This window comes from Anabrus simplex, chromosome 1 (genome assembly GCF_040414725.1).
Source record: "Anabrus simplex isolate iqAnaSimp1 chromosome 1, ASM4041472v1, whole genome shotgun sequence".
Taxonomy (NCBI): Eukaryota; Metazoa; Arthropoda; class Insecta; order Orthoptera; family Tettigoniidae; genus Anabrus; species Anabrus simplex.
In genome coordinates this window covers 811,234,735-811,246,892 of record NC_090265.1, presented here as the reverse complement: position 1 = coordinate 811,246,892, position 12,158 = coordinate 811,234,735, and the positions used below count along the sequence as shown (strand labels likewise).

The 12,158-nt window shown below is 37.7% G+C and overlaps 1 protein-coding gene across 6 annotated transcripts in view; it reads right to left on the bottom strand.

Moving 5' to 3' along the window:
* The window catches only part of bur (GMP synthase burgundy), a 190,445-nt gene that overhangs the window by 104,473 nt on the left and 73,814 nt on the right, over positions 1–12,158 (bottom strand). For all 6 annotated transcript variants that reach the window (XM_067136338.2, XM_067136339.2, XM_067136340.2 and 3 more), the window contains one exon: positions 785–936. In XM_067136338.2, the coding sequence (XP_066992439.1) occupies positions 785–936 (152 nt within the window). The remainder of the gene's footprint in view (positions 1–784; positions 937–12,158) is intronic.

The window sequence follows — 12,158 nt, the reverse complement described above, 5'->3', positions numbered from 1 at the left end:
GGACAACTAATAACAAATATTTGAGAATTAAATTTTAGACCTTCCCCTAAACTACCATTTTTCTCAGCGTGAATAAGATTATTTATGGCGTAGATTGTAGTGACTTATTCCCCGACTTTGCATACCTATTTTAATTAAGATAGGACCACTAATAACAAATATCTGCGAATAAAATTTTAGGCCTTCCCTAAACTACCATTTCTTTCAGAGTGAATAAGATTATTTATAGTTTATATTGTAGCGACTTATTTTAGAACTTTACATACCGGTTTTCATTAAGATAGGACCACTAATAATATAAATATTTGAGAATTAAATTTTAGGCCTTCCCGTAAACTACCATTTCTCTCAGAGTGAAAAAAATTATTTATGGCCTAGATTGTAGCGACTTATTCCCGGACTTTATATACCGATTTTCATTAAATTCTCTTCAGCGGTTTTCTCGTGATGCGTGTACATACATACATACATACATACATACATACATACATACATACATACATACAGAAATTGCAGAAAATTAAAAAATGCATTTCCTTGTTACTATGGACATGACTGATACAGAAATACAATCCTTTTCAAATTTTGAGCAATGTACAGACAAAACTCTTATTTTATATATATAGATTTAAGAAGTGTACCACATAGCATTGTTTATGTTAACTACATTACTTAAATGTAATAATAGTATGCACTGAATTTGTAATTCATATCATGACAATAAAATTATGTTCCTTGTGATCTCAGAAATTTTAGAGTTGAAGAATGATTTATCATAACATACCTTTACAAAGACATCGCCAATTATTTTTCGCTTCTCCTCAGGGTTGGATGTCATACAAAGCATTTTAGTAACCCGAGTTCGTGAGTTTGGTTCTCTCTTGTCCATAGGAATAGTGGTAGTCCCATGCAGAAACTGGTGACTGGCTTTTACAACTGTGAATATAAAGAAATATTTCCAGTAAGTTAGAAGCAAGATTAATATAATAAATAAATATTCATTCTTTTAAATGTATCTGTAAGGAATGTGCCTATTTCTTATTATTTTTTATGCCTTTATTTACATGGCATCACTCAGGCTATAAAGCCTACTATTCTGTCAAACCATGTCTTTTAATGTACACACAGATTGACATATTTTACACTCAACTTAATACACACACAATGGGGATATTCAATGTTATCAAAATGATGGAAAGGGAAGAAAGAACAAAGAAATGTGCACCTAAAATTACCAAGGAAAAGGAAAAAAGAATGCATTTGTAATAGCTATACTGTATTTTGTTAATATTTCATTGCAAACATATATTTTATTGAAGAACACATCTTAAAGTTGTGTGCTTTCATTTGTCTCCTTTATCATCATGTACCAATTAGATCTGAATAATTTAATATACTGAGGTTGTTAAATATTTGCATTCTGTATGGAAATGATCCAACGAAACAATCTTTTACTATTTGTTTTACATCACATAAAAACTCACAGGTTTTATGGCGATAATGGGACTGAGAATGGAGCAACCTAACCATGGCCTTAAGTTACAGCCCCAGCATATGCCTGGTGTGAAAATGGGAAACCATATTTACAGCTGCCACCAGTGGGGTCCAAACCCACTACAGTAAAATACCAGACAACACTGCAGGTCGCTTCACCATTTACAACAAAGAATTAATTTGTTATAGTGAAATTTTGTTATACTGAAATGTGTCAATTCTTAAGAACTCTCTTACTGCTAAGCCTGTTGAAGAATCTACATTATTTCAACATGAATTGAGACATAAACTTTAACACTGTATTTATTAAATGACAGGAAAATTAGGATACATATATTTACATGAAGTAATGATATAAGTATAGGTACTTGCAAGAAGTTTTGAACATCTCAAATTTTACCTTGTACTGGTACATTATCTCCTCGACTTTATTTTTGAAAAAGTCTGTGATTTTCTTCTGAACACTCCCAGACACAAAAGAATATTCGACATAGTCAGCAACCACTGCATTTGAATTTAACACAGATTCTGGCACATCACTTCGTGACAGAAGAAAATCCTGAAGACTACATGCCATGTTTGTTGCCTGCACAAGAGTCAACTTTGAGGCACGTCTTCCTCTTCCACCTCATCATCATACGGATTCCTATCACTTATTAATATCTGCCACAATCTCCTATTCAGTGATTTGCTTTTCCATTAACACATCACAGTCCACATTGACATAATCAGTCAGATTTACACTTGATGGCATATCCAACTTTTCACACAAATGCTTCCAGTCTCCTCTGTTTCTGCATCCAAATCTTCATTTTCTGCGATGTTGTCCTCTCCATAACCCACTCCAGCTTTTCTAAAGCAATTTCTGATTACCTCTTCTTTCAGTGAACTCCATGCAGCAATGAACACCTACATTGCCTCCAATAAGTTGACATTAATGTCTCTCTCCGAGGCAATGTTACATAGCATACACTGGACAACACGAGCTCAGTAATGCCGCTTCACCATGTGAATTATCACCTGAACCAGTGGCTGCAGAATTGAGGTAGTACTTGGAGGCAAAAGTAAAACTTTCACAATGCTCCAAATGGTGAGGTACAGAATTGTAAGAAAAGCAATTGTCTAAGATGAGAAGAATTCTCCTGTTTTCAGACTTCATCCAACGTTCCAGGCACAACAACCACTCTTCGAAGATCACGGATGTCATCCATGCCTTGTTGTGCCTATATTCACAGGGCAGATGTTGTACTCCCTTGAAGCACCTTGGCTTTTTTGTTGTACTCCCTTGAAGCACCTTGGCTTCCCAAACTTCCCAATTATGAGAGGCTTCAGTTTATCCGTACCTGTGGAGTTGATGCACAAAAGAGCCGTTATCCGTTCTTTTGCTCTTTTGCCCCCAAAACACTTATTTCCCTTGAATTCAAGGGTTTGTTTGGCATTAATTTGTAGAATAATGCAGTCTCGTCTGCATTATAAATATCCGTTGGCGAATATTCTATCAAGGCCTTGTATCCTTCCACAAAGAAAATGCAACTTCCTTTGGGACACTGGTCGCTCCACCATTTACAATCTTGAGGGAAATGCCATCTATATCATTCCCGGGACCTATGAAGCCAACCAGCACTCCCCATAAATTCTAGAATTCCAAGCGAACGTGCAAAGTATCGTGCACGCTTGCATAACAGTGGGCCACTGACAGGAATGTTTCTGGTCCGCATTTCGACAAACCACGTATGAACGGCTTTGTCCACCTCCTCATAGCCTGCTGTACACGTCTTCATTTATTGTGGGCCAAGGGCGTCAGCATCAATATTCTGCTCTATCTTAATTTTCTATTTTAGAAAAGTAGATAATGTTCAAGGGCTGATTCCATACTTCTTCACTATTTCTCCTTTTCTTCCTCCTTTCACCACTTCCCGAAGTGCATTCGCTACCTGAACTGTATCCTGTAAATGTGAATACTGTAATCCAATCTGCGCACCTCAATACTTTACACAATAGGTCGTTCGTTCAGAATACGTTATAGCCGCGATGAAATGAAGTGATGACGTGAAATGGATGATTAAAACCATATATATATACATAATAATTTTAAAATGACCTACCAGTGATTAAATATATATATCTTTTCAATTAATTACCCAGATCAATAATTTAGTACATGCTGTGATGTTCCAAACATCACAGCTGTATAGAGACATGCTGTGCGAAATACCTGGCGATTAAAACAGGGTGAATTTAAATTATATTTTGAAGAAAACGGCTACATTTTAATTCATTATACTGAAAGTTCAAAATTTGTTACATTGAAATATTTTAACACACGTTAAATAGGGAAAAGGGAAGGGGCCTAAAATTATTTTGCTATTCTGAACATTTCGTTAAACTGATTTTCGTTACTATGATGGTTTACTGTATCTCCCACAAGCTAACAGCTACTCTGCTGGAACCTTACCACATCAGAATGAAGTGTCCTACAAGAGTTGGCCAAGGAGGTTAAATAGACGACAGCTTAGCACACATCATAGCTAGACTCAGGTAAAAAAACCTAAGTTCGCCATTGCAGACACAACAACAGCACAGGTTGCTCGGTGCCCCTGGAGGAGCTTTACTCTGATCAACCCCCCCCCCCCCTCGGAATAAAGTGACCTACAGGAGTTGGCCAAGGGAGGTTATACACAACAGCTTAGCATACATCATTCCTAGGCTCAGCTAATGACCCGTAGTTCGCTAACACTTGCTCTTTTAAGTCAGGTATCCCATTTAGTAGCCTCTTTTGACAGTATTCCATAAGATAACGACATCCTATTTTCTGAAGATGCCCGAGGACGTAGCGCGTAGCTAGAGGTAGATTGCGCGTGGCGGCCATCTTGCGCGGTAGCCCTAGAGGTAGATTGCGCGCGGCGGCCATCTTGCGCATTAGCCCCTGGCCCAGAATTCCCTTTTTATCCCTACTACCACATATCCAACTCGCTCGGTGAGAAATACAATAAAGATATACACATACATACCAATGGAAAAGAAAAAAAGAAAAGAAAGGAGTTCAGATGGCACATACATACAAAATAATGAGTAAGCTTAAATCTGAAGCAGTCCAATGAGGCCATAAAAGAAGAAGCAGCCTAAGAATTCAAATTTATCCTGCCCAACTGAAGGTAAGCAATAAATATTTCTACATTTCTGATGGTTTTTAGCCTTATAAAGTTACCTGTATTCCTCTAGGTCTGACAACATTTTTGACAATGCTGATTTTCAAAGCACTAGTACAAAGATTGGAAGTTAGAATGGCAAATTTCTCAATTGCTTAAGTTGAAAAACAGATAGCATATTGAAGTAAAAAGGGATGATAATTACTGTAAGGTACAAATCACACAGAGAGAAATTATAATCAACGGTATGTGCTGAAAATTCCTTCAACAACTTTTCATCTTCAGAGATACCAGAGTGCTGAAATTTTGCTCTAGCTTAAGCACATCTAATGAATTATACTCCAAAGCCAATCACACAGTAGTGAGAAGGGATGACAAGAGAATATCTGAAATAGGTAAGGTTTTTGGAGAAGTGCAATATTGAAAAAAGACAAATTGTACAAAAATCAATATGGAAGTACCAGACTTATTTAGATATAAAACAGAACAGCAGGACAAAATAACTATAATAAAATGTATGGTACTGACAAGGCAGAAAAGTGTTTCACAGAAATTGAAAAATACCAAACTCGCATAAAGCACATTAAAATCGGAATGAAACAATCCATTTATTTAAACATCTTCACGGAAATTTTCCAAGCAGCGGCTTACTTATTAGCATGTATTTTTTAATTACAATACTCTGAACACACATATTCAGTTTCATTCTTGAAAACTGTAATAGCATCACTCCAGAGGCTTGTGGCAAATATTTCTATTTTCTTACATCAAACAGCGTCAGCTAACCCAGGTTTACCACGCATATATTATAAAAACATATTTCAAGCTCCATGTAGAATAATAACATTTTCACTATAAATTTACATGGGAACAGCCTTTCTGAAATTCAACAAGACACGAAAGTACATAACCTAACCTCTGAAATTAGTTATGCACAACACTGTATCTTGAGAATGAGAAATATCACATCCTTATTTTATTTCAGTGCATACTATTAAAATTAATCCTTTCCCATCCACATTTTCACTCCTCTTATCCCCAGGTTTCAACCTATTCTTTTTTAGGAACAAATGAAACAGACCACATTGTTTCAGAAAAAGTTGAATATAGTAAAAACTACTGATCACAATGAATTCAAATTTTCAATAATTTTAGAAAATTTGGCATCACATCCATTTCTCTATTCATAGAGTCATAAGGTGGTTGGTTCAAACCGCCCCCTTCTGGTGATACTCGACACAGAGGTAGGCTGCATTTGTCACATTCTCATGTCTGAATCCCTCTAAACCGAAAATCACGTGATTTGGAAGTGAAATGATGCCCATGTATATAAGATATTATTCCATCTGGGCAAATGTCTTCCCATTCTGTATCTATTTTACCGGAATATGCCTGTTTGAAGGCTGCATTGATATACAGTAGAAGTCCGTTATAGCGGGAATTCACAACAGTGGAAATTTACTCGCTTTAGCGGATTGCCCTTATATACGATTCTTTTATTAAAAGTGATAAAAATCATTGCTATCCGTATTGAAGATACTGAATGTAGGATGCTAAAAGGTTAGTTTTTTCCACCTATTCAATACATATAATATTTTATAAATTAGGAATTTATTATTGATTCCACTTGAGACATGTTTCGCCCTTCATTGAGGGCATCATCAGTCAAAATATCACCTCAAGGTAAAAAATCAGGTAACTGGTTAGTAGTTGACATGAACAAATTAATACATATTATTAATACAATTACAAAAATTAAGTATAGGAAATAGTTGTACAAAAGTGATGGTTGAACATATAGGTTTATAGATGAAAAGTCGGCACCAATGCCTAAAATTAACATAGTAGAGTTCGGCAGTGGTGCTCTGGAGAAACAGTTGACGCAATCATAGGAAAATAAAAAGTTAAAAAATATTTACATTAAAACAATTAAGGGAGAAAAGGTGTAGTGTTCGGCGTCAATGTTTGTAACCAAAAATTAATGTCAAAGGTTGGTAACTATACAGTATTTACATTGTTCAATTGAACAGTAGAGATAAAGTTTTAAAAATATTTACATTATAACATTCAGCGTAAATGTTTGTAATAAAATCTAATGTCAATAGTTGGTAACTATATAGTAATTACATTATCTAATTGAATAGTTGAGAATTTACAAATATACATAATTACACAAGAGCAGCTGGTGTGCAAGGATAAAAAAAAATTTAGTACCAAGTGCGTCCTGATGTTTTAGAGGTTGGAAGAAGGAATTAGTATTGACATTTCAGAAATATGTAGAGCAGTTTATTTTAGTTAAAATCACTGGGGGTAGGGAAATATTTCATAGGCAAATGAGGTTTTATAGGCATCAAGCTGGAAGTTTTTCAGTTGCAGTGCCGAGATCGGTACGGAGACTGGTCAGTGTGGATGGAGATTCATGGGTATTCCGTGCGTTTGAACGGCAACAATGGTGACAGTCAGAGCTTTAAAGCGGTTAGCAATGTGCGACTGAGCCTCCTCCTTAGTCCACCAATACTCATCAATTACCTCTCAGCGACACATCAGATAACTTCCACTGCATACAATACAACTTCCAACAACACGCCGGAACCCAGCGCATATCGGCACAAGTATGGCGTGCCACTACGGCTCCTCTTCGCAGTCAGAATGAGAAGATGCCTCACCCCAGCTTTAAAGCTCTGACTCTGCAGTTGCCGTATACATTCTAATCTCTCCACAGCAGTTCACAACACAAGCAACTCTATTCTATCTCACCAGACCAGAAAAGAACAACAACTTCATCCCGAAGTCCGCCATACTTTATTCCACGGAACAATATCAATTTGTCTCACCGGCATTTCACACCGATGTCTTCACATCACATTCGATGCTACAGAAGTCAACTAAAAGAATAAGCGAAAGTTTCAACCCGCAACATTTTCCTAATTAGCAATTACCCATATAACTAGCAATTACCCACTAATAACTGTCACCATTGTTGCCGTTCAAACGCACGGAATACCCATGAATCTCCATCCACACTGATCAGTCTCCGTACCGATCTCGGCACTGCAACTGAAAAACTTCCAGCTTGATGCCTATAAAACCTCATTTGCCTATGAAATATTTCCCTACCCCCGGTGATTTTAACTAAAATAAACTGCCCTACATATTTCTGAAATGTCAATATTAATTCCTTCTTCCAACCTCTAAAACATCAGGACGCACTTGGTACTAAATTTTTTTTTATCCTTGCACACCAGCTGCTCTTGTGTAATTATGTATATTTGTAAATTCTCAACTATTCAATTAGATAATGTAATTACTATATAGTTACCAACTATTGACATTAGTTTTTATTACAAACATTTACGCTGAATGTTATAATGTAAATATTTTTAAAACTTTATCTCTACTGTTCAATTGAACAATGTAAATACTGTATAGTTATCAACCTTTGACATTAATTTTTGGTTACAAACATTGACGCCGAACACTACACCTTTTCTCCCTTAATTGTTTTAATGTAAATATTTTTTAACTTTTTATTTTCCTATGATTGCGTCAACTGTTTCTCCAGAGCACCACTGCCGAACTCTACTATGTTAATTTTAGGCATTGGTGCCGACTTTTCATCTATAAACCTATATGTTCAACCATCACTTTTGTACAACTATTTCCTATACTTAATTTTTGTAATTGTATTAATAATATGTATTAATTTGTTCATGTCAACTACTAACCAGTTACCTGATTTTTTACCTTGAGGTGATATTTTGACTGATGATGCCCTCAATGAAGGGCGAAACATGTCTCAAGTGGAATCAATAATAAATTCCTAATTTATAAAATATTATATGTATTGAATAGGTGGAAAAAACTAACCTTTTAGCATCCTACATCTTTTATTAAAGTCGGAAAACCCCCGTACACATTAAAACCGATATGAAATGGCAATCCGTTTGTTCAAAACTTGCGTTTCCGCGGATGATATCCACACTACGGCTTACGTGTTATTTTTTGAAATCCGATTATATGTGAAAGTGTACGTGGCTTTCATTACGCAGCATTTTTTGCGGCGGCATAATTATTCTTTATTTCCGTGGGTTTAATGAGCATTAACTTAAAATTGGCATCATAGTATCAAAGAGAACCCGTTGAAAATTTGATGGCAATACGTATTCTATGTGTTTCTACAATACGGCGATCCGTCAGGAAAATATTCTTGACATCTATAAAACTAACATAAGAGAAACAACACAGTAAAGGTTTCCACCTATTCAATACAAAATATATTCACAATATATATATATATATATATTTTTTTTTTTGCTAGTTGTTTTACATCGCACCGACACAGATAGGTCTTATGGCGACGATGGGACAGGAAAGGGCTAGAAGTGGGAAGGAAGTGGCCGTGGCCTGAATTAAGGTACAGCCCCAGCATTTGCCTGGTGTGAAAATGGGAAACCACGGAAAACCATCTTCAGGGCTGCCGACAGTGGGGTTCGAACCTACTATCTCCCCCCAATATTTTAAAATTACATGGAACTAGTTTCGACCCATCTAAGGGGTCATCATCAGCCACATCAAAGCAAAGATCACTCTTGACGAAATCCTAAGAACATGAAATTTATAACCCTTAATCTATAAAACTGTTATGGTACATTTTCTCAGCGTCAGATATAACCGGCTACAGCTACATGCACGTCTCGCCTGCTGCGTTCGGCCAACTTCAGCGGCTAGCAATGTATAGGCCTAATCGCGGACGTTGAAGGTCAACGAACGAGTTTATTGCGCCATGGTAGGGCCATTCCGCCCTTGCGTTTTTCGTGCACATACCTCACAATTTCATCTTCGACTTCTTTAAAGCACCCTTGTTGCGGACCACAATGTATTTTTTGTACAGTATATATATTTTTTAGCTATCTTTGTCTTAATGGAAAATTCTAAGTTCCCATGGAGGAAATTAGATATTTTTCACCAATAGAGCATGTCACCTGCATGCACCCCAGCGTCAGCGGGTAGGGTCTGACACGTCCCACTCTGGTGAGTCTAGTGTCAGACCTAAGACAAAATGCTGGTTAATAGAGCAAACGCCTGAAAAGCCTTACATCTGTTCTACCTTTGTCTTCACGCTGACGCCAAACATTGGCTTTAGTTAAGCCTATGCCATATTTTCTTGCGGCTGCACAATTATTCTACATTTCCGAGTATTTAATAACCATTGACTTAAAAGTGGCATCATAATATTGACGAGAACCCGTTGAAAATTTGCCGGCAATACCTGTTCCACGTTTCTTTACAACTATCCATCACGATAATATTCTTGCTGTCTATAAAAAATTTGACTATGAGTCAGGTACAGAAGATGCGCTATAACTCTGCCACTGAGTAGCCGTGGCCTTTCTAAGAATTCGAAGGCTCGCATGTTTTGATGCCATTCTGCAGATTTGAAGAACGTTTTTGTAGACACTAAGAATGTCATTGTATCTTCACTATTTCCCAAAATCCAGTGACGTTACACACAGACCCTCTACAACCGGTTGTCACGGCTGGCGATGTATAATAAAGAGGCGGTCGGTTATTGTCAACGAATTTTGTGTGTGCGCGTGGGTGAAAAGAAGCAGCGTGGTTACCGCGAGAGTTACGAGTGGTATTCATTACTGTTAGGCCGCGAATGCAAGACGACCCATGATTTTTCGCATGAGATTCTGAGGAAAAACCGCCGTCTTGGATTCAGAGAAATACGGTATCACTCCAGAGTTTTCTTCTTCAAATGGCATCACCTAACCTAACCGTATGTGTCATGAAGACATACTTGAAACACATATAGAGAAATGACTTATCGTCACTAAAAATTTACATGTGAATAGCCTTTCCGAAATTTTAATAGACACGAGAAAATATGAACTCTCCCATATCTTGAGGTTTATCACATTCCTACTTAATTTCAGTATATAACATTAAAATGGGGTGCACGGAAGAAGCCTCCCCGAAGATTGTATAAATTACGCTATGAAAAATCAGTACAATCGGGCGCACCCTGGGCAACGTTGCAAATTAGCAGCGGCGGATTCTTCCACTACCGGTCAACACAGAGGTAGTAATCCTCCTAAAGGGTCTTTTTTAAGACCACTTGTTATAGTCTCGATAAACATTGAGGGTTTTTCGTGTGCCAAAGAGACCTTATTGGCTGACTTGTGTAAGGAATGTAAATGTGACATTCTTCTAGTGCAAGAGACTCACCGGGGCTACAACAGCCATCGACCCAAAATTGCAGGCATGGAGCTTGTTCTGGAAAGGCCCCATGATAAATACGGTAGTGCCATTTTCACCAGACCAAACCTAAATATCACATCAACCTCACTAACTGAAAGGGATGACATCGAGATTCTTTCTGTATGTACGCCACACTTTAGCGTTACTTCTGTATACAAGCCTCCTAATGTTGACTTCACGTTTGAAGAACCTACTAACTTTAAGTACCAGGGCGTAAATTTCATCCTTGGTGATTACAACTGCCGAAGCACATTTTGGGGATACCCAGATTCAGATACCAATGGAGATAAACTGGAAACCTGGGCAGAGAATCATGTTCTTCATCTAATTCATGATCCAAAGCTACCAGCATCCTTCAATAGCGGTCAGTGGAAGAGAGGCTACAACCCTGACAATATTTTTGTGTCATCAAAAGTTGCTGGGAGTTGTGTGAAGATGATGGGTAAGCCCATCCCATCTACCCAACATAGACCTGTAATCTGCAAAGTGAATGCCATGGTAGTGCCAGAGGAGGTACCTTTCAAGCGGTTTAATTTTCAGAAGGCCAATTGGGAAAGATTCACAAACGAGTTTGATATAGAAGTTGCCAAGATCCCACCGAAACCTGAGATGTACGAGGCATTTGTCAAATGCGTCCAGACAGCCTCTAGAAGGACCATTCCAAGAGGTTGTAGAACAAATTACATACCAGGAATGACTGATGACAGCAAACAGCTGATGAACCATTACAAAGATCTTTTTGAGGCTGACCCATTTGCTGATGAAACTATCCAGGTTGGTGAGGAATTGCTGCAAACTATCTCAGCAAATCGCAAAGTTAAGTGGACCTCACTGGTAGAGAATCTGGACATGAAGTTGAACAGTAGGCGAGCCTGGAATCTCCTGAAAAACCTCAGCGGTGACCCAACAAAACCTAGAAACTTCACCACAATTACAGCAGACCAGATTGCAACCCAGTTACTCATGAACGGGAAGATTAAAGGTCGAAGTACACGGGAGCAACTGGAACGAACCCCAGGAAGTGAGAACCATAATCTCCAAGAACCTTTCACCTTGAATGAACTAGAGTCTGTCATCTCCACCTTGAAATTAAATAAGGCTGCTGGCATGGATGATATCAGAGTAGAACAGATCAAGAAATTCGGCAGGACTACTCTGCAATGTCTGCTTACAATGATTAATGAGTGTGTATCTAAGCTTTATATTCCCAAGCTCTGGAGGAAAGCTCGAGTGGTTGCACTACTTAAGCCC